This window comes from Felis catus, chromosome B2, assembly GCF_018350175.1.
Source record: "Felis catus isolate Fca126 chromosome B2, F.catus_Fca126_mat1.0, whole genome shotgun sequence".
Lineage (NCBI taxonomy): Eukaryota > Metazoa > Chordata > Mammalia > Carnivora > Felidae > Felis > Felis catus.
Window position 1 is genome coordinate 39,220,858 of NC_058372.1, and position 18,501 is coordinate 39,239,358.

The 18,501-nt window shown below is 53.5% G+C and overlaps 2 protein-coding genes across 4 annotated transcripts; one reads left to right on the top strand and one right to left on the bottom strand.

Annotated features, from left to right (window-relative positions):
• Positions 1 to 1,230: 1,230 nt before the first annotated feature.
• On the bottom strand, positions 1,231 to 12,634 carry UNC5CL (unc-5 family C-terminal like). Of its 2 annotated transcripts, none has more exons than XM_003986122.6 (9): positions 12,461 to 12,634; positions 8,118 to 8,563; positions 7,295 to 7,595; positions 6,309 to 6,571; positions 5,581 to 5,682; positions 5,260 to 5,327; positions 4,327 to 4,427; positions 4,064 to 4,177; positions 1,231 to 2,939 (listed from the first exon to the last, which is right to left on the bottom strand). In XM_003986122.6, exons 1-9 carry the CDS (start codon positions 12,496 to 12,498, stop codon positions 2,735 to 2,737), a joined length of 1,638 nt encoding a protein of 545 aa, XP_003986171.3. In that variant the 5' UTR covers positions 12,499 to 12,634; the 3' UTR covers positions 1,231 to 2,734. The 2 variants fall into 2 exon arrangements, with proteins under 2 accessions (XP_003986171.3, XP_044913433.1); XM_045057498.1 differs by lacking the exon at positions 12,461 to 12,634 and adding an exon at positions 12,049 to 12,438.
• A 94-nt stretch (positions 12,635 to 12,728) lies between these two features.
• TSPO2 (translocator protein 2) lies at positions 12,729 to 17,411 on the top strand. Of its 2 annotated transcripts, none has more exons than XM_045057499.1 (4): positions 12,729 to 12,865; positions 15,976 to 16,165; positions 16,538 to 16,679; positions 16,938 to 17,411. In XM_045057499.1, the coding sequence occupies exons 2-4, from the start codon at positions 15,996 to 15,998 to the stop codon at positions 17,136 to 17,138; spliced, it is 513 nt and encodes a 170-aa protein (XP_044913434.1). In that variant the 5' UTR covers positions 12,729 to 12,865; positions 15,976 to 15,995; the 3' UTR covers positions 17,139 to 17,411. The 2 variants fall into 2 exon arrangements, with proteins under 2 accessions (XP_044913434.1, XP_003986172.1); XM_003986123.4 differs by lacking the exon at positions 12,729 to 12,865 and adding an exon at positions 14,174 to 14,865.
• Positions 17,412 to 18,501: the final 1,090 nt, after the last annotated feature.

An 18,501-nucleotide genomic window follows, 5' to 3' on the forward strand; every position in this document is an offset into this window, starting at 1 on the left:
TCCTTTTACATTTTTTCATGTGTGACTATTAGAGAACACAGAATTAAATACGTGGCTTTCTATTAGTTTTCTGTCAGACAGCACAAATCTGTACATTGGTGTCAGTGTCACTCAGCAGGCAGATGGGGTGTCGAGGACACAGTTTACCTCTGAGCACTGGGGCCTCTAACCCTGCAGACCTGGCCGATCCTTGCAGCTCATTCCCCTTCCAGCTGTAAACCCAAAAGAAGGAAGTTTAGGCACAAGCCCTACAACATGCGTGAGAGCAGAAGTCACAAGTTTGGTGTTTTAGGAACCAGGCAGGTGGCCTACTAGGAAAAGGGCCAGAGGTAAGGCCACAAGCAGTGACCAGTTGCGCTATTTATAGGCCATACACAAAGAAAAATTCCCCAAGTGGATATCCCTGGGTCACCAGTGAGCCATCCCTGCACAGGCCCTTGGAATCAAAAGGAGGCCCTGAGCCTCAAACATGGTCGCTTCATCCACGGGTGAAGAGTCTGAAGCCAGAGCGGAGAGAGCTGTGCTAAATGGCACTCAAGCATGGACTGAGCGCTCAGTCTCCTAACGCCCCCGGAACACGCCAGCTCTCAGCTTTGGGTGCTGGCAAAAACACACCAAGCAGGTCCGATTTAAGAAAGGAAGAATCCACCCTCCAGGGATGGGGCCGCCTGCCACCCACCTGTAGATTTCCAAGCTCCTTTTTCCAGGCACTGCAAGTACCAGCCCGTTCTGAGGAATTAGAGCAGGGGGCAGAGGCATCCTGTCCCAGCACAGAAACCCCCGTGACTTTGATGCACCAGAAGACTTGAAACTCTTAAAATTATTTGTTCCAGGGTAGGGAGGAACACAAGATAAAGATGCCTTGGGCTGACGTGGAGAGTAAGGAAGAGACATGGGAGAAAAGGAGGAAGCCCTACCCGGATTCCAGGACAGACAGTTGCTTCTGAGCCAAGAAGTGGGGAAGGCCGAGGCACCAACCAAAAGGGTGGAACACCAAGCAAGAGGGAAGAGGTGAAGGGGCCCCACCCTGCAGGTTCACTTCTAACAGAAAGGGAAGAGACCCTCCCTGATTGACCATGCTGAACCCAGACGATATGCCTACCAGAAGCACAACCTACCAAATGCTTGCCTCTAAGCAGCCCCAACTGCTATAATCTGACCCAATAAAACCATTCATACCCACATCCAAATTTATCAATCTGAGCAAAATACAGTTAGCAACAAAGAAACGAAGTTTTCGTATTTTATTATTATACAATATTGTTTATCATAGAAAAAGCTTTAATATCTTTTCATTAAATACAAAAGCAAATTGCTAGTAGAGAGATTGCTTGCCTGCCCTTAAAAAAAAACTTTTAACAATACCTGTTTGCAAACAAAAACATTGCTAGAATGGAGTCAAATCCTTTGTTCTCTTTTCAGGACCCAGCCCACTGATCTCTTTTCTGTACAGTGTCTAACACATCGTAGGCACAGAATAAATATTTGTTGACTGAATGGCGTGTCCTTTATCCCTATTGTTTATTTCCTGACCCTAAATTGGATCTTGATTCACAGGGTAAAATCCACACCCCCACCCCCATTCCTAGGGGAGCCCAGTGTCCTTTCATTGCCTTTGATACATGACATTGGCCCAGAGACACTTGCCTGAGGGGAATGACTGAGGGTTTCTGAGGGTGAAGGAAACCCTCAAAGGCAGGCCCAGTGACTCGGTAGAGGCAAAGAGATGCTAAGACAGAGACTAACACACAGATTCAGGGATGCAGAGACTGCAGAAAATGGTGACAGCAAAATGGAACCAGAGACACTGAAAACTCACACAGTTCCAGATAAAGAGGTTAAAAGGTTGGGCACGAATGTTAATCTTGTAGTTTCTTGTCAGCATTGATGTTTTATGACAGAGATAATGGCAGAAAGAAAGGAAGACAAGGCAAGGATGGGAAGAGAGAGAGACAAAGGAAGACAAAGGAGACAGGTGGACAGCCGGCATGACTGACCTTGAACCCTCCCGCACACCCATGCTCACTCTTGGCTCCTACTGTAAGTCCAGCCACCATCACCCTCTATCCCCACCCAAAGACGGCTGAACCACTCTATGCTCGTCCCAACCCTTTCTCCAGCATCCTCCATGAAGCCTTCTCCTGCTCCAGCCCACGCCCCGCTGCCTCCCGTCTCAGCTCCTAAAGCACACCCACATCCCCTAACCCCAGGGCACTGCTGTTTTGGAAATAGCCTCTCGTCCATGAGGGCATCTTGACTCCCACAAGAGAACTGCGGGTTTGTCAAGCTCCAAGCCCCATTTCCTCCATGCCAGGATTCCCCGTGATACCCAGTCCGATGCGGAGTTATCACTAAGTGCGCAGCGAATCCTTGTGAACTGGCCAGTCCCCAAGGAGTGCCGACAGGGCAGCCTAACAGTCCACTGGGTCTAGGCAACAGCTTCCTAGAGCCTGGCCATGCCAGGGCCATCTCCTGGGCTCCTGCGCCCCCTGCCGACCAGGATGGGACCCGTTCGCAGCACGAAGCTGGTCTCTAGGATCGCGCCAGGGAAGCTGACAGTGCCCCCCCCCCCCCACCGCCCCCTGGTCTCACGGTGGCCCCAGCCACCGTCTGAGGGTTCTGATGAGGTCGGTGGGCGCGGCCAGAAGCAGCTGCCGCGCTCTCCCTCGGTGTCGGGGGCCCCCAGGTGCCCAGAGTGCTGCGAGGAGGTCCCCGCCCTGCCCCCTGGGGGCGCTCAGAGCTTCTCGTCCAGTTCCAAGCCCCGGTTCTCCTGGGCGCCCCCGCCGCCGTGCGTCCCGCTCAGGTAGCTCTGGATGGCCGAGGCGCAGTCCAGCCGCTCCATGACGGTCATGAGGTGGTGCAGTTCCTGCAGGGTGCCGTTCTGCTCCTCAAACAGCTCCAGGATGGCTGCGGCTGGGCTGCGCTGGCAGGACAGGAACCTGGCGGGATGGGGGATGGGCGATGCACTGGAGCCAGATCCACCCCTCCCCCCACCCCCACCCCGCCCTCCAGCTCTGGCCCTCATCCTGCTCTTGCCTGCCTTCCAGGGCACCTGGGTGGCGGGAGGGCCCCGGACCTTGAGATCTGAGCTTGTCCTGGCTCAAAGGCTACTTCTCTCTAGGCCCCAGTCTCCTCCTCCTTCACCGAGGGCTCGGACGAGAGAATTGCCTCCAGCTCACATGGTCTGTCATTGCCGTCTCCATTTCCCCTCCCCCTCCCTCTCTCCCAGGCCACCACATCCTGCCCACCACTCGGGAAACAGCTGCTGGAAACCAGGCTTCACCATGACCCTCCCCTGCTCAAAAACCTTTCGGGGTCTCTTTCCAGTACCAACCAAACCCATACTCCAGACCCCGGGCTCATCCATAGCTTGGCGTTGCCCTTTTCTTCTGACCTTTTCTCCCAGCCCCCATGCTTCTGTGGGCCCATCCCCTTCCCACCTTGCACACAGCACACTCACAAACAGTTGTGCTCTTCCCTCCACACAGATGGGTACTTGATAAACATTTAATAGGTAGGTGATTTTTAAATCCACTTTGCTTTCAGCTGGGTCCAGTCCTAGTCCCATCTCCTGGGTGAAGTCCTTCCTGACCACCACACTCACAGCCTGGGTTCTGGAGCTTAGCTCAGAATTGTTCTCCTACTGATTGCTGTTGACAGAGACCATGGTTGCATTGCCCCCTGCCCCCATTACTACTAACATGTATTGAATTAACATGTGCCAGGCACTCAGCTACATGCTTTATACACATTACCTTACGGTGTGCATTCTACCCCTCAGGGCACAGCATGTCAAGCACTCAGTATGTACCCAATGACTTATGCATTAATTGATTCATTTTTAAATATTTATTGGGCACCTACTTATGGGCCAAGGCATCATTCTAGGTACTGAGAATACAGTAATAAATAGAGCTGCTCTATCATGGGGAACGGGGTGCGGAGTAGCCATTCTCGGACTTTTAAGTTGCTTCCTTATCTGTGCTGCAGTCCTCAAGTTGTCCTGAGAGCCCCCGACCCCAGTTCACCCTCCTCTCCCATGCGCAGACCCCACTCCTCTTACCGGATTTTCATGCCGCAGAGCCCCAAGTGGGAGGCCAGTCGACGCCAGTCATTGCCCGTGATGCTGTTTGGCTCCAACAACATTTGCAGCTGCTCAAAGAGCTCTGGAGGCAGCCTGGGGCAGAGGGGGTCCTCAGAGAGGGGGATCAGAGAAACCCAGTCCGTTCCACACACACACCCTGAATTGTGTATGCGCCCTCTGTGGGCACTGGGGCAGGAATCTCAAAAGTCCCCCAGCCAGCAGCCCAGGCCACCCCACCTCACCTGTTGCATGGCGGTGGCTGAGAGACAGGGGGTGGCACCGCCCAGGATTCTTCCTCTGATGCCTGGAATCTGAGGATTTCCATGTACTTGGTCTCCATGCCCTGAGCCAACAGAGGGTCAGGGAACCCATTTAGGCATCATGAGACATCCCCTGAATGAAACTAGGGAACCTGCCTCCATTCCCCATGTCCAGAGCTACTTTACCAGGAGATATCAGGACCCCCTACCCTCTGCTTCCCTGGCCCCAGAACTTTCACCTTTAAGTTTCCCTACTGAGTTCTTTGGGAGCTGAGACATGAAGACCAAACATGGTGCATCCTAACATACCAGGAGAAGTCTGGGTGAGGTCATAGGGCATGTCCCCTATTCCAAAAATAGGGACCCTAAACTCAGGCACATGTGTCTCCTTCCCCCCAGCCCTTGGTTCCTCCTTGCAGGGGACAACCTGAGAGCTGTCTGCTTACTCTCCACCAAGATACCACCATGGTTCCCCAAAGATTCTCAACCCTGATTTCTTCAAACCTTCCCCCTTCAGAGAGTCAGATATTTAACTCCCATCCCACCTACTCGAGATCCTCTCCCTGGTCGCTCTTCTCACTGAAGATACACAACATCATCTCTCAGATGCATATACTCAGCCTAGAAAGAAACCACTTCTCCTGGATGCCCAAGTCCCTCTGGGCCAAGAGAAGAGGTTCATCCAGGGTTTGGTTCTTTTACCCTCCTACTGGATTCATCCATGGATAGACAAGAGAGAGTCAGGGAATAGAGGGTAGCTTGGAGGCCAGGTGGTCTAAGCCCCTGGAAGAATGCCAACCACCTGCTGAATTATGTGATTGGGGCCATACTTACTGGGCACCAGACCCCTCGCCCACTTTGCCCAGGACTCCTCCAGGCCCTGCCCTTCCCCTCTGCCCCTCAGCTCCAACTCACGTCCTGGAAGGTATGCATGGTGACAATGATCTCATTGGTAAGCGCTGAGCAGTCCTCATTCTCATTGGCTACAAAGAGGAGAGGACATGGCAGGCATGAGAGGGAAAGGCCCGGTGCAAGACAGCAGGGGAAGTGAAAGGGACTCCACAGTAAGGCTTTGGAAATCTGAAGACATTGGGCAGGACCTTCCATCTTTCTCTCCGCAAAGATCAGTTGTGGCTCCTCGCCTTTTAGAGAAGGTCTGCACGCAGGCCTGACCAAATGGGGAGCCACAGAGGGGCGAGGGGAAGGGGCGGGGAGGGGACAGGGCCCCTGAACTACCTGCTTTCCTCCGGAAGCAGAAGGAACGGAAGGGGCACTTTCCGTGCCAGATGTGGAGATGGGGAACCAGCTGGCAACTGCTCTCATCCACGTTCTCCCAACCTGGGGAGGAGGCAGAGCGGAGGGCCTCAGAAAGTGGGGTCTTCCACAAGTGTTTGGAGGAGTCCTATTCTGTGCAGGGTACTGTGGGGAGGGATGAGTAGGAAGCGAAAGCAGGAGGGGGTCTCAAGTGGATGGGAGTCCTCAGAGCCTGGCCAGGACCCTGCGAGCAGCCTTCCCTAGCACCACACACCTCCCACACGCACACAGCGCACAGGCCTCCCGCCTCCCACCGAGCAGCCACGCATCTGTCCACAAACCACACAGACATCCCAGGCCCCGTGAGCAAGTGCACCAGCAGGTGCCACAGAGGAAGGAGGGCAGAGAAGACTAGGACTCCTCCTTAGATACCGGGCCCCCAGCCAGGTGGGACAATAAAAGCCTCCCCTCCCCTTCCCCCACCCCTGCATCATCCTATCCTCCCATGGAGGGGCCAGGGCTGAATGGGCCACAGAGGGTGGGAGTGGGCAAAGCCTGGGGCTCCTGGAGGCAGCCACAGAAACCAGGGGTCCCCTGGAAGCTGTTGCCTGCCCAGGAGTCTCCGAAAGAACCTTGAGGGTCCCAGATTTCTACCCAGGGGGAGGTCCAGACCCCTCCCTCTAGTGCCCCCCCGAAGCCCCCTCCCTCACCCTCAGAGATGTACTTGAGCTTCAGGCACTGGTCCCCTCGGGCCCCTGTGAAGTCGAAGAGCTGGCAGGGCCCGCGCAGGCGCCCACCATGGGGCTGCTCGTTGGCCATGGCCCACTGCAGGGCGCAGGGCGTGTTGTTGAGAAAGTAGATGCGCAGCTGCAGGTGGGACTGTCCCGGCACCAGCGGCGAGCAGAACACAGCCAGCTGCAGCCATTTGCGGGCTTCCCGGCCCGCAGGCGCCTCCAGCACACAGGTGTAGAGGCTGCAGAGAAAGACGGTGACAGGAGAGGCTGGGACCCTGGTGCACCTGCCGCCAGGCTCCTCCTGCGCGAGGATCCAAGGAGAGCGGCGTGGGGCGTGGACAGGGAGGAAGTGGCAAAGAGTCAGGCAGGTGGGGGGATTAAAAGTGAGTCAGGTCACTTTTAATGGGGCGCATCACCGAATGGGGAGAAGAGCCATCAAGCGTCCTCCAGCACGAGAGAGAGGAGAGGTGGGCTCCAGGGCCACTATGCTTCCCAGGGGACCCACACACAGCTGGCCCTGCTCTGCGCAGGGGTGGGAAGGAGCGGCAGAAGGGCTGGTGGTTCTAGAAAGACACAGCTGAGGACAGATATGCGATGGGAGGGGTCTTCGAAAACTGGAGAGGACAGGCGGCCCTGGACAGTTCAGGGACAGTCTTGAACAAGGGCACAGGATAGAAACAGTTTTAGAGAAACAAAGGTGGGGATGGGTCAGGCCCCTTCCAGACGGAGGGCTGGGGTTGTGGTTGCAGGCAGGCAGAGAAACTACAGCAGGTTGCTAATCCTGGACAGGGTTTGAGTGAGACAAGCTGCCCTACCCACTAGGACAGAGGGACCAGGAAGGGACACCGGGCGATAAGGGATTTGTGGGGCATCTGGAACAGATCAAGGGGCAATTCCATACAGAGAGATGGGGGTGAGGCAGACAGAGAACACAGGCAGGAAGACTGGGCTGACAGGCCTACCTGAAGTGAGAGAGGCGGATGCGACACTCGTCCCTGGACGTGTGGGCCCCTGGCTGCCCTAGGGGCCTCCAGACCTTGGCATCAAGCAGGGTCGTGTTGCTGCTGTAAGTGCGTGCATGGCGGGGCTGCTGGGCACAGTGCTTGAACGTGAGGGTGCAAGGCTGCAGGAAGGAGGCCCCGTGGGGGCCACATGCTACCACAGGGCTCACCAGCCCCTGGGCTCGGGACAACGACGGGGCATCCAACAAGTCCCACACCAGGATCAGCGATACCCGCTCCTGGCGGCCCACAGCCACAGCACCTGGGGAGAATAAGCGTTGAGACAGGCCTGGCAGGCAGGCACCCCGCCACCCCAGAATGGGCCAGGCCACAGCAGGAGGGGAGGTGGGACAGGAGCCAAAGAGAGAGGGTGCCTCGCAAGGCACTGGGCGAGGCAGTGTGGAAGGAGAGAAAGACTGTGAGCCGGCTTGCGGTGTAAGCCTCAGCAAGCCACCCTCCTTCCTTCCAGGGATGCCGCCAGCCCAGTGGGGGCTTGTGGGAGTTTGCAAATTTGCAAAAGGTGCTCTTGCTCCAGACACTCTCCTTGATGGAGAATTGTCATAACACACCGTTCGTTACTACCAGGCACTCTACTTCCACCTGTCAGGAAGCTGTCATAAAAATATGTAATCTATCCATCTTTGGAGTCAATAAAGCCATACTAAAAATATAAACAATTTTGAAAATTATGGCGATGTCTACAAATGATGCTCCCTTAGGCGCGATGCCCTTGTACAACGCGCAATGAACAACTATATGCTGAGAAGGGAGAGGGTGCTGTTACCTGGCGGGATGAGCAGAGAGATGCCCATATCCCGGAGCATCAGGCAGCCACCGCGGTGATCCACCTCTCGAGCCGAAAACACCAACAGCTTGTGCATCAGCTGACGGACGACGGTCTGGCCTTGAGTGGGTGTATGCAGTTCCTGGTAGAAGGCAGCCATCTCCGGCAGTGTGGCTGGTGGGCACTGCCTTGGGGACTCATTTTCTGGTAGAGGAATGGGATGGGACACTGGCTCCTCTTGGTTATCCAGCTTCCAAAAGGCCCCCAGCAGCCAGCGAGGACAGTGCCATCGGAGGCACTGGACCAGAAGGAGGGCACTCGCCACCGGGACCCCCACCAGCAGTAGGAACTGGGCAGGTTGGAAGGAGCACTCATGGGAGCACATCCACCTGGTCATTTGATGCTGCCAGCCCCCGTGCACCCCTGTGCCAGCCAAGGCCAAGAACCTGGAGGACAAAAGAGGTCAGTGCCAGGTGAACCTTTGTAACATCATGGAGGCCAAGACTTGGCCCCCGAGTGGCTGCGATGAGGGAGCAAATTGTCTTCATTGTAGTGACTCCTCCATCAATTCCTTTAACGGGACCTCACCTATCTGCGTCTTACTCAAGAACCTACCGTCGCTCCCCATGGCCTATTATGTCAAATTAGACTCCTCTGAGGCAGAAAGAGCTTGAGTTTGGAGTTACATGATGTAAATTCAAATGCCGCCTTGGTCACTGGCTGAGAGAGTTTGCCGTATTGCTTAATGTGCCATAGTTTCTGCATATGTCAGAATATCCATCTTGATCTTTACAGAAAAATCTTTAAGGGGGAAAGCAAGTTACGGAGAAGTAGACATCCTCCGATCTCGTTAATGTAGCTAACAGAACTATATACAAGTATAGATACATATTTATGGGTGTATACATGTCAATTACGGAGAAAGGTCTGGGGCAGTGCTATGCAGTAAAAACGATGTAAGCCACAAATGTAATTTTAAACTTTCTAGGGACATTAAAAAGGCCAAAAAGAAAAAACCAGGAGGAATTAATTTTAATAATAGATTTTATGTAACCCAATATATTCAAAACATCATCATTTTGAGAGGAAATCAATACAAAATTATTGCATTAGTTTTCATTCTGTTTTCATACTAGGTCTCTGAAATCCCTGTGTATTTTACACTTCCAGCACATCGCAGTTGGGACGTACTCTAGTTCATGTGCTCAGCAGCCACACATGCTGGTGACTCCTGTCTTGGGCAACGCAGGGCTGAGAGGATACACCCCCAAACTATTCACACCCATCACTACCGAAAGAGACAGGAAATTGAGAGGGTGGAAGGTGGAAAGTAGGACCGTCCGTTTTCTCGAACTCTTTTCTTCTGTATTTGAATTTTCCACCCCAAGCCTTTTATATTAACTTTGTCATTCTTTTTAAGAGCTATCCAAAGCAAAAAAATAATTACCTCTGAGAGCAGAGCGATTGTGAGGATAGCACGAGATCACGTGAAAAGCATTTGTAGATGACAAAGCACTGGCCCAAATAGTTTTCTTTCTTCATGCCTCCACCCTCCACCCACCCCCCCCCCACACCTGCTACCAGAAAGGTCTGAAGGCGGCTCACGGGGATATGTGAAATATGATAGGGGTAACAAAGTCAAAAGTGGAAGCAAAAAGAGAAAGAAAAACACAAGTGGGAGCCTCCAGTGAGACTGGACTGAGGCCAGGCCAAAGCACACACTGCCTGCTCACCTGGTTACCAGTGGGGGGCCTCAGACTGGAACCTGGCCCTTCCAGCAGCCTCCCCCATAAGGATGCCACACCTTCCTTCGGGGGGTCCTCCAGGGTCTACCACCTCTCGCTCATACTTTCCCGCTTCCTCCCTTGATTTCCAGCACCCTGCACTCCTGCCAGGCTGTGCGCCTCCCACCTGTCTAGTTCCAACCTCTTGGCCCTTGCTCCCTCCCGCTCTTCTCCCCACCTGCCTCTTCCACCCACCTGGACCCCCCTCCTGCTCCACAGCACCTCCCCCCCCCGGCTCACCCACCCTTGACAGTCTCCCCCCTCGGAACTTTCTCCCTGCTGTCCTCCCACCTTATCGAGCAACCCTTGACTACATGCTGTCACGCGTGGTTTTCCCACCCCCTCCGGGCTGGTGCTCAGAACACGTGGAGCACACACTGCGGGAAGTTCAGTCGTGACAAAGATGACGTCTTAACACGGAGCTTCTGAGGGAATGTGACTCATTCACTCTGCCGCTGAGTTCTGTGAGATACATGGCCTCTTTCAAAGTCCTCGGGATCCCCAGGGTTGATTCACTAGGGTCTGCGCTAGAAAGGCTCTGGCATCCATTCATCTCCAGCCCCTTCACTCACACCCGGACCCGGCGCTCAGGCCTTGCCCCAAGACACCACCAGCTCCTCCCTTCCCCTCCTTCTTCCTTCCTTCCTCAGGGCCCACGAAACCCAAGCCCCTTTCCTTAGGTTCTCCCAGACAGGGGAAGAAATTCATCTGTATCCTCAGGCTTAGGACTGGGGTGGGATCTATTCCCCGCCGCCCCACACCCGTGTCCTCATTGAAAACGTAGCCAGGGGGCGCCTGGGTGGCGCAGTCGGTTAAGCGTCCGACTTCAGCCAGGTCACGATCTCGCGGTCCGGGAGTTCGAGCCCCGCGTCAGGCTCTGGGCTGATGGCTCAGAGCCTGGAGCCTGTTTCCAATTCTGTGTCTCCCTCTCTCTCTGCCCCTCCCCCGTTCATGCTCTGTCTCTCTCTGTCCCAAAAATAAATAAACGTTGAAAAAAAAAATTAAAAAAAAAAAAAAAAGAAAAGAAAACTTAGCCAGGGAGGAAGGTGTGACGTTGTTCCTTTTGCCTTGAAACTCAACCCTGCAGAAAAAGTGCCCCAGCCAAGCCTCTTGCAGGGCACACAAGTCAAGTGGACGAGCTGGCAGGACCCCCCCATCTGGTGGGAAAGGGGGGTTGGAGCAGTCAGCCTCCCTTTATGGTGCATCCGCTCCTTTTGGTTCTTTGACATTAAAGATAATTGGAATTATAACTGCGCTAGTAACAGCTAACTTTTATGGAGCTTTGCTCTACGCCACCGTGTTAGAGCGCTCTGTGGGGCCTAACTCATTTGATCCTCACAGTGGTCTGTGAGCTAGGTGTTATTTTTATCTCCATGTCATAGATAAGGAAGCCAAGTTTTCTCCCCACGGTGAGGATGTATGAGGGGTTATTAAGCTACAAGCGAAGGCAGAGGGAAGGATGAACAGGGATGACAGCGGTGTTCCAGAAACACTACCTCTCTCTCCAGGCCCCTTCTTTTTCCCCAGGGTCTCTCTTCCTTTGCACTTCGAGATGCCAGGAAGTTGCAAGAGCAAGAAACACAAATAAAGTAAAAATAAATAAAAACACCCAACGGTATAACCTCGGCTCCATAGGGAGTGATATCCCTACCGCCCCTGCCCACAAAAGCACCCGTGGCAGGTGATGGGCTAGCTAGCATGAAAGAAAAGAGGGACTCTGCTTTGTTTCTGTAGCAACAACCTTCCTGGAGCCTCCAAGGACCAGAGTCCAAACGCCCTCCACCCCATTGGGTGACGCAGCAGAATCTCCTTGTCCAGTCTGCCAACCTGGAAGAGTTGGCATATTCCTCCCTAAAGCCTAGAGGGGCCTCTCATGGGAAGCCCACTCATTAACTCTCCCCCAGCTCAGCCACCTTTCCTCCAGGCTCATAGCTCTCCAAGCTGCTAGGCCCTCACTCCATCGGCCCCCTAACCCCAAGAGGAGGTAGGTCTGAATCTACAGGAGGGTAACCAGCTAGATGTAGCCTGGACCTTCCCGACCCCCTGACTCCTTAGTACCCGTGTCTCTAGTTTGTCTTGCTCCTGCCCCCAGCTCATCCCAGGTAGCAGGTCCCCAAGATAAGGGTCCTTTAGAATGCTGCCCTCACCTGTCTCTAGGGAGTTGCCGCCTCCAGCACGAAGATCTGGGCTCCTGCTGCAAAGCTTTTCTCACGTCCTTCGAGGAAATTCTCAACCCTTCTCCCACATCACTGGCTTTTACCATGCCCACTCAAGCCCTGATAGATCTCGTTATTGAAGCATGTAAAAAGTGCCAGGATGGATGAGTCCAAACCTGTCACGGGCAACATTCTTTCAGCATAGTATACATTTCCATAGTGCATACAACTACCTCTCGGGTCCTCACGCCCACTGGACATTTGCCCTCTCCCCTCTCCTCCTCCAGTGGAGGCTCTCCACACTCTGGCAGGGCTGGCTCAGCTGGCCTGGCTCCTCCCCTGTACCCCAGATGGCTCCATTGCAATGCCCACCCCATGTCTATCTGCCCCAGGGGGTGCTCACCTTACTGTGTGGGTGCTCCCAGAGGCCCCCCTGCTCATCCAGGAATAGCAGTTCCTCGTCTGGAAACAGAGCAGTCAGTCAGACTCTGTCACCGGGCCAGCAGACAAGTGGAGGTGGGCGGGGAATCCGGGCAGGAGTGGCCCGGAGCTTCCCGGCAAAGTCCTCCCTCCCAGTGACCTAAAGAGGGGTGGGGGAATCTGTCCCTGTCTATTGGCAAAGTCCAGCCAAGGCAGGGGAGTGGAGTAGCTGAGGATCCCAGAAGTCAGAGGTCTTAATAGTCTGGGTCTGGGAGGGAGGAGACAGAGAAAGAGAAAACCTGGGGACAGGTGAACCCCTCCCTACAATGCCCTCTGCTGGTGAGTGGCTGCCCCAGCCAGAGGCTATTGAACTGACAGCCGGCAGAAGGTAAGAGGAGGGACCCCTAACAGGAGCTTCTCAAACTATAGTGTGCACACAAACCACATGAGGCATTGGGTTAAAACGTGGGTCCCGATCCCATAGGTCTGAGCCAGAGCCCGAGATTCTGCATCTCTAAAAAGCTCCCGGGTGATGCCAATGCCGCTGGTCCAGGAGCTTAGACCTTGTCTAGTTCCACCCTTTCCTGCACAGAGATGACAGAGGAGGCACTGAGAGGGTTAACGACTCACAAGGTGCTGGCAGCACTGGGTGTTCCCCTATCTGCTCCCTGCCCACACTCAGAGTTGGCAGGGACACTGCACTTGGGGGAGAGCTGTCTTTGGGCTATTTGCCAACCTGAGTCCTTTCATAGAAATTCTGCCTGGGAAAGATAGTGCCACTGGAATGAAGGATCCCTGTGAAGATGGATAGATTTTTGTTATTGTTGTTGTTGTTGTTGTTGTTGTTGTTGTTTTCAGCTGTTTGCTCTTGTACTCTTAGCTCCTGGTACAGCCTGGTCCATAGCAGGTATTTAAGAAAGACTTGTTGAGGGGCTCCTGGGTGGCTCAGTTAAGCCTCTGGCTCTTGACTTCAGCTCAGCTCATGATCTCATGGTTCATGAGTTCGAGCCCTGTATCGGGCTCTGCGCTGGTAAGTGCGGCCCCTGCTTGGGATTCTCTCTCTGCCCCTCCCCTGCTCGTGTGCTCTGTCTCTCTCTCAATTACTCTCAAAATAAATAAATGAACAAGGAAGAAAGAAAGAAAGAAAGAAAGAAAGAAAGAAAGAAAGAAAGAAAGGCAGACTTGTGGAATGAGTGTGTAGACCAGCTCAAAGAGAATGTGTTTTGGGGCCAGTCTACTGACACTGAACACAGGTGACTCACTTGTCCACTGTATAATCTTAGGCAAGTTACCCAACCCCTCTGAGCCTCCTTTCCCTTGTTTGTCAAATGCAGGCAATAATATCTACCTCGTGAGGAATAAGCATGGTCACTATTGAGCTAATAACTGTAAAATGCTCGCCCCAAAATGGGTGCTCCATGAGCGGCAACTCTTGTCACCGAAGCTGGCCTCCTGCAGTTGGGGACCATGGTGAGCTCCCCAGCACACCCCCGCCCCAATTATCTCATAGAAAATAAGTAACCGCCACTGATTTCATCTCAGTTAAAGATTCTCCAGCCTCCTGTCCCCTACTGCAACCCCCTCCCCTCCACCACCTTCCCCAAGGTAGAAGAGAGAGGATGGGGTAAACTCCTCCCAGGGGTGCCCAGGTCCCCAGAGTGGAGAGATGGGGCAAAGGAGCAATGGCGAGCAGCCAGTCTGGGAAGGGGACCTCATGAGTAAAGGACTAGCAAAGGAGAGGTGCTTGGAATTTTATAGGTATGAAAAGGGTAGGTGTTAGTCTTTGCTGGACAAAGTTCTGTCTGAGTCACACAGGAGGCTGCTTTGTCCTCTGACTCATGAAGTTGTAGGGATTTGTGAAAATCCGTCAAGTTCGAGTTCTGAGAGGGGAAGGCCCATGCCAACTTGGCTATAACCTGTGTCCATATATCATGAACTCCTTTCCAAAACTGATGCTTGCCCCCCTTGGGGATAATCCCAGTTACAGGAAAGTCCTGGGGAAATCTGAGGGTCTGCACCACCCGTGGACACAAAGCCAGCTCATGGAATGTGCACACCACAGGTTTCAAAAGTCTTGTAGCATGAGGCTGAGCCCGCCCAGAAGTCCGGGTGTCACAGAGCCAAAGCCTCAACCCTTCCATCAAGGGGACCACTCCAGAGGCCAAGTCTAGTAGACCGGGGCGGGGGAGGGCTCTGCTAAATGAAACCCTTCAGGACCATGCAGGCAGCCAGCCTTCCATACAACCCAGCCAATGCCACCACCCTGTCATTGGAGAAAGGCAGACCAGATGGGAGCCTCACTCCGCCCTTCTCCCGTCCCCCACCCTCCTCTGCCTTGCACACAACATATAGCATCGAGCACTTGGCCTGAGAAGTGTGCTGCCTGAGGTAAGGGGAACACAGGCCTGGGAATGAGGAGGCATCGGGGGGTGGAGAACAGGATTTCTCCTGATGGGGGAGGGTGCGGGAGGCCCCTCCAGTGCTGAATAGAAAAACAGAAAGAAGGAGACAGCAAGAGACAGGAAGGCAGAAGATGAACAAATGGACAGTGAGGACCAGAGGAATATAAATAGAGATGCACAGGTGGGCGGGCTAGTCAGCCCTGTGTCCGGAACCTCCAGGACATGGACAGGGGCCCTTGACAGGCAGGACACTGAGAATGATATGGATGGGGTTCTTGGCTGGAGGAGGGTCTGTGCACAACTCCACATTCAAATGAGTATGGCAGCTTTTCAAAGACCAGGCCGTTGCTTCCTTGAGATGTCAGGCCACAGGAAAGCTGGGCGCTTATGTTTGTGGCTCCCGTCCCTCTGGAAGGGGAGAGGTGGAGGAGGGACCTCCCCAGCCCCTGAAGGGCAGGCGAGACGGAAACCTTCAGAGAAAGGAGCCCGGTGTCACTCGGCTGAGTGTGAATTCGGGCAGCAGCTCAGGCTGGGTGGGCCTCCCCAAGTCTGCCAGTCTGGTATATCGAGATAAGCCTGGGGGTGGAAGGGCTGGCCGGTTCTTGACTAGTAAAGACCCCCAGGGATCCCTGGCTCCTGCCTTTCTGAACATAGTTGGTTATATCAGCTTGACTGAGTTCAGTATTAAGGCACCATCCCTGTGAAGGGCCTGCTATGTACCTGACCGAGTGCCACCCACTATGGGAGGCAGGAGGGACGGTCATACATGGACCTGAACTCTAGGAGTCAGATACGCGCTGGGGGAAGGGAGCCTTTCACTCAGAAGCGGTTATCAATACGGGACGGTATCCTCTGTGTGCCAGATGAGTGGTGTGGAAAAAACAAGTCCACTGAAGCCAGAGAAAGGGCCCGGTGTGGGCTCACAGGAGCCGACGGGAGCTGGCCCAAGGTGGGGAGAATGGCCTCTGTGACTCGACGTCCTGTGAGGGGGCTCTGGCCAGGAAATAGCATCGGGTAGGAGGTGGAGACAGGCAAGCAGACACAGGGAAAGGACTGAGGGGGAGGCCCATCACCAGTGTGTCATCTGCCGTCCTAGATTTGGTCTCCGTGAGGAGAATGCAGCCTCAAGGAACCATCTTTGTGGCTCTTCCCCACCTGGGGCCCATCCTGGTCTGGTTGCTCACCCGTCGAACGTCTGGTTGGTACGACAGCCCAAAGAAGCCACCCTGGTGCCCACCTCACAAGGTCTTGATGGCAGGGTGGATAACCATCTACTTTGTCATAGGGTGAGCACCCATTTCGCATACCATGGGCCCTGTACCCGAGCTACTGCTGTATCCTGGTCTCCAAAGGGATAGCACGCGCCATCTGAACGCTTAAGTGGGGTGGGGGAAGGGGGTCCCCTCTGCACCTGCCTAGGATTCCAGCCAGCCTTCTTCTTCCCCCTCTCCAAGTTTCCCCATTGCCTCCCCCACCTCGCCATGCCCAGCTCCCCCCACCACCTCCTCGCTGGCCCTCAAGTGACGCATAGACACTCTTGTACCCATAGCAGCCCACAGGGTTTCCTTTGGGAAACCAAGAGACCTTATGCCCGAGGGCTCCCTTCCTTTGCCATGGAACACCCTCCCTCTGAGTGTCCTGCCACCATCTCTCTGCAGCTATGCCTCCTACCTGGTGTGGAAGGACCTGGGAGGGGGCTTTGGGAGGCCCCTGGTCCTGCCTCTCGGCCTCTATGCTGTGCAGCTTGCCATCAGCTGGACTGTCCTGATTCTCTTTTTCGTAGCCCGCACCCATGGTCTGGTAAGGCACGCCGTGTTCGTCAGTGGAAGTAGCGTAGGAGCAGGTGAGACGACTGGGGCCCCCCGAGCAGAGAGCCCAAGAGACCAATGCAGGACAGGCAGGTAATGGGTGGGCACACTTCTCTGAGCTCCGGCCGAGTGCCCAGACCTCAAGAACTTGGCTCACTGGGTCTGGGGTGCAGAAAGGTTGAGGGCTCAGTTCTCAGGGCAGCCTGCCTGACTGCCCTGACCCCACTGCTCACTCCCACCCCCCCTCCAGGCCCTGCTGCACCTGCTGCTGCTCTACGGGCTGGTGGTGAGCACAGCGTTGATCTGGCATCCCGTCAACAAGCTGGCTGCCGTGCTCCTGCTGCCTTACCTGGCCTGGCTCACCGTGACCGCTTCCATCGCCTACCGCCTGTGGAGGGACAGCCTCTGTCCAAGCCAGCAGCCTCAGCCCAGTGGGGAGAAGAGCGACTGAGGCACCAGGGACAGGAGAGGAGGGAGGATGGCCAGGGTAGGGGTAGAAGAGAATGGCAAGGAGGGCTGTGGAGCTATTCTGGAGAGAGGGAAGGTGGGGGGCCAGGGAGCGATGAATCCCTAGAGACGACTCGGCCCAGCGTGGTCACCGTCCCGGGTCCCCTGGTGCCAATTTTCATTCGATTTCAGAAATGGGAAGAAAGGGAAGAAACTTATTTTACACTTAATATGAATTAATTAATCCTGCACTAATAAATTAATTTAGTGATATCAATTAATAAGATCCTTTACTAACTTTGAGGGTATGATGTGAAGTGCATATCTGGGTACACGATGTCTAGGGTCGTAGGGCAGGGGTCGCATCGTCCGCACCTCTGCGGGAATGAACGCAGGAGTGTGTGCACGGGGAGGGAGAAGTGGTACCCAGTCACGGTTCCACTCACACACCCTCCTGCATCAAGCTGAGTCTTTTAGGACTTAGATTTTCAGCTGCTGGGAACACAAAATCTTTATGATAAGCTCTATGAAAGCAAAACAGAAAAGTAAATAAAGTCGAAAAAAGGATACCAATTATAAGTGCCAGGTTTATATAATACATCTTATTATAGAATAGAATAGTTTAATTTAATTTAATTTAATTTAATTTTTTTAATCTTTCTTTATTTTTGAGAGAGAGAGAGTGCAAGCAGGGTAGGGACAGAAAGAGAAACAAAGAATCTAAAGCAGGCTCCAGGCTCTGAGCTGTCAGCACAGAGCCCGACGCAGGGCTCGAACTCACGGACCGCCAGATCATGACCTGAGTCGAAGTCGGTGGCTTAACTGACTGAGCCACCCAGGCGCCCCTATTTCATTGTATTTTAGTTAATATATATTAATAAGAATATTATAGTATGTATAACATATACCGTATTACATTATGGTTATTATAATATTATACAATATATTATATTATACATTATATATGTCATATTAAGACCTTATGTGATCATCTCTGTTCAGGTGGATTATAGATCATTTTTCACTTTTGTTTTCATATACTTTTTTACTATTAACTTTCAAAACCAATTAATGACTATTGTAATAAGAAAAAACATTAAGAAAAAGAGATGAATGCCTCAGAGTTAATGAGTGATTTCAGCGGGGACTTCTTGTCCAGACTTCTCTTGTCCCACATCTTCTCATTGGCTTCCTTATTTTCATCTATTCCTTTTTTATTTTTCGTCTCTTCCCTCCTATTGTTTTCTTCTCCTCTTGTTTCTTTTTTTTTTAATTGATGAAGACCTTTGAACTTTATTTTTTTAATGTTTATTTATGTATTTTGGGAGAGAGAGAGCGATAGAGAGTGAGCAGGGGAGGGGCAGGGA

Bases quoted from the DNA above. Each gene is read 5' to 3' on its own strand.
- UNC5CL (XM_045057498.1), bottom strand. From the start codon at position 12,164: ATGGTAAAAGCCAGTGATGTGGGAGAAGGGTTGAGAATTTCCTCGAAG. The intron at 8,564-12,048 runs GTGAGGGCAGCA...TTTGTCCTCCAG, and splicing joins CGGCAACTCCCTAGAGACAG to GTTCTTGGCCTTGGCTGGCA. The intron at 7,596-8,117 runs GTAACAGCACCC...TATTCTCCCCAG, and splicing joins CTCTCTGCTCATCCCGCCAG to GTGCTGTGGCTGTGGGCCGC.
- TSPO2 (XM_045057499.1), top strand. From the start codon at position 15,996: ATGCAGCCTCAAGGAACCATCTTTGTGGCTCTTCCCCACCTGGGGCCC. The intron at 16,166-16,537 runs GTGAGCACCCAT...ATCTCTCTGCAG, and splicing joins ACCATCTACTTTGTCATAGG to CTATGCCTCCTACCTGGTGT. The intron at 16,680-16,937 runs GTAAGGCACGCC...CCCCCCCTCCAG, and splicing joins TAGCCCGCACCCATGGTCTG to GCCCTGCTGCACCTGCTGCT.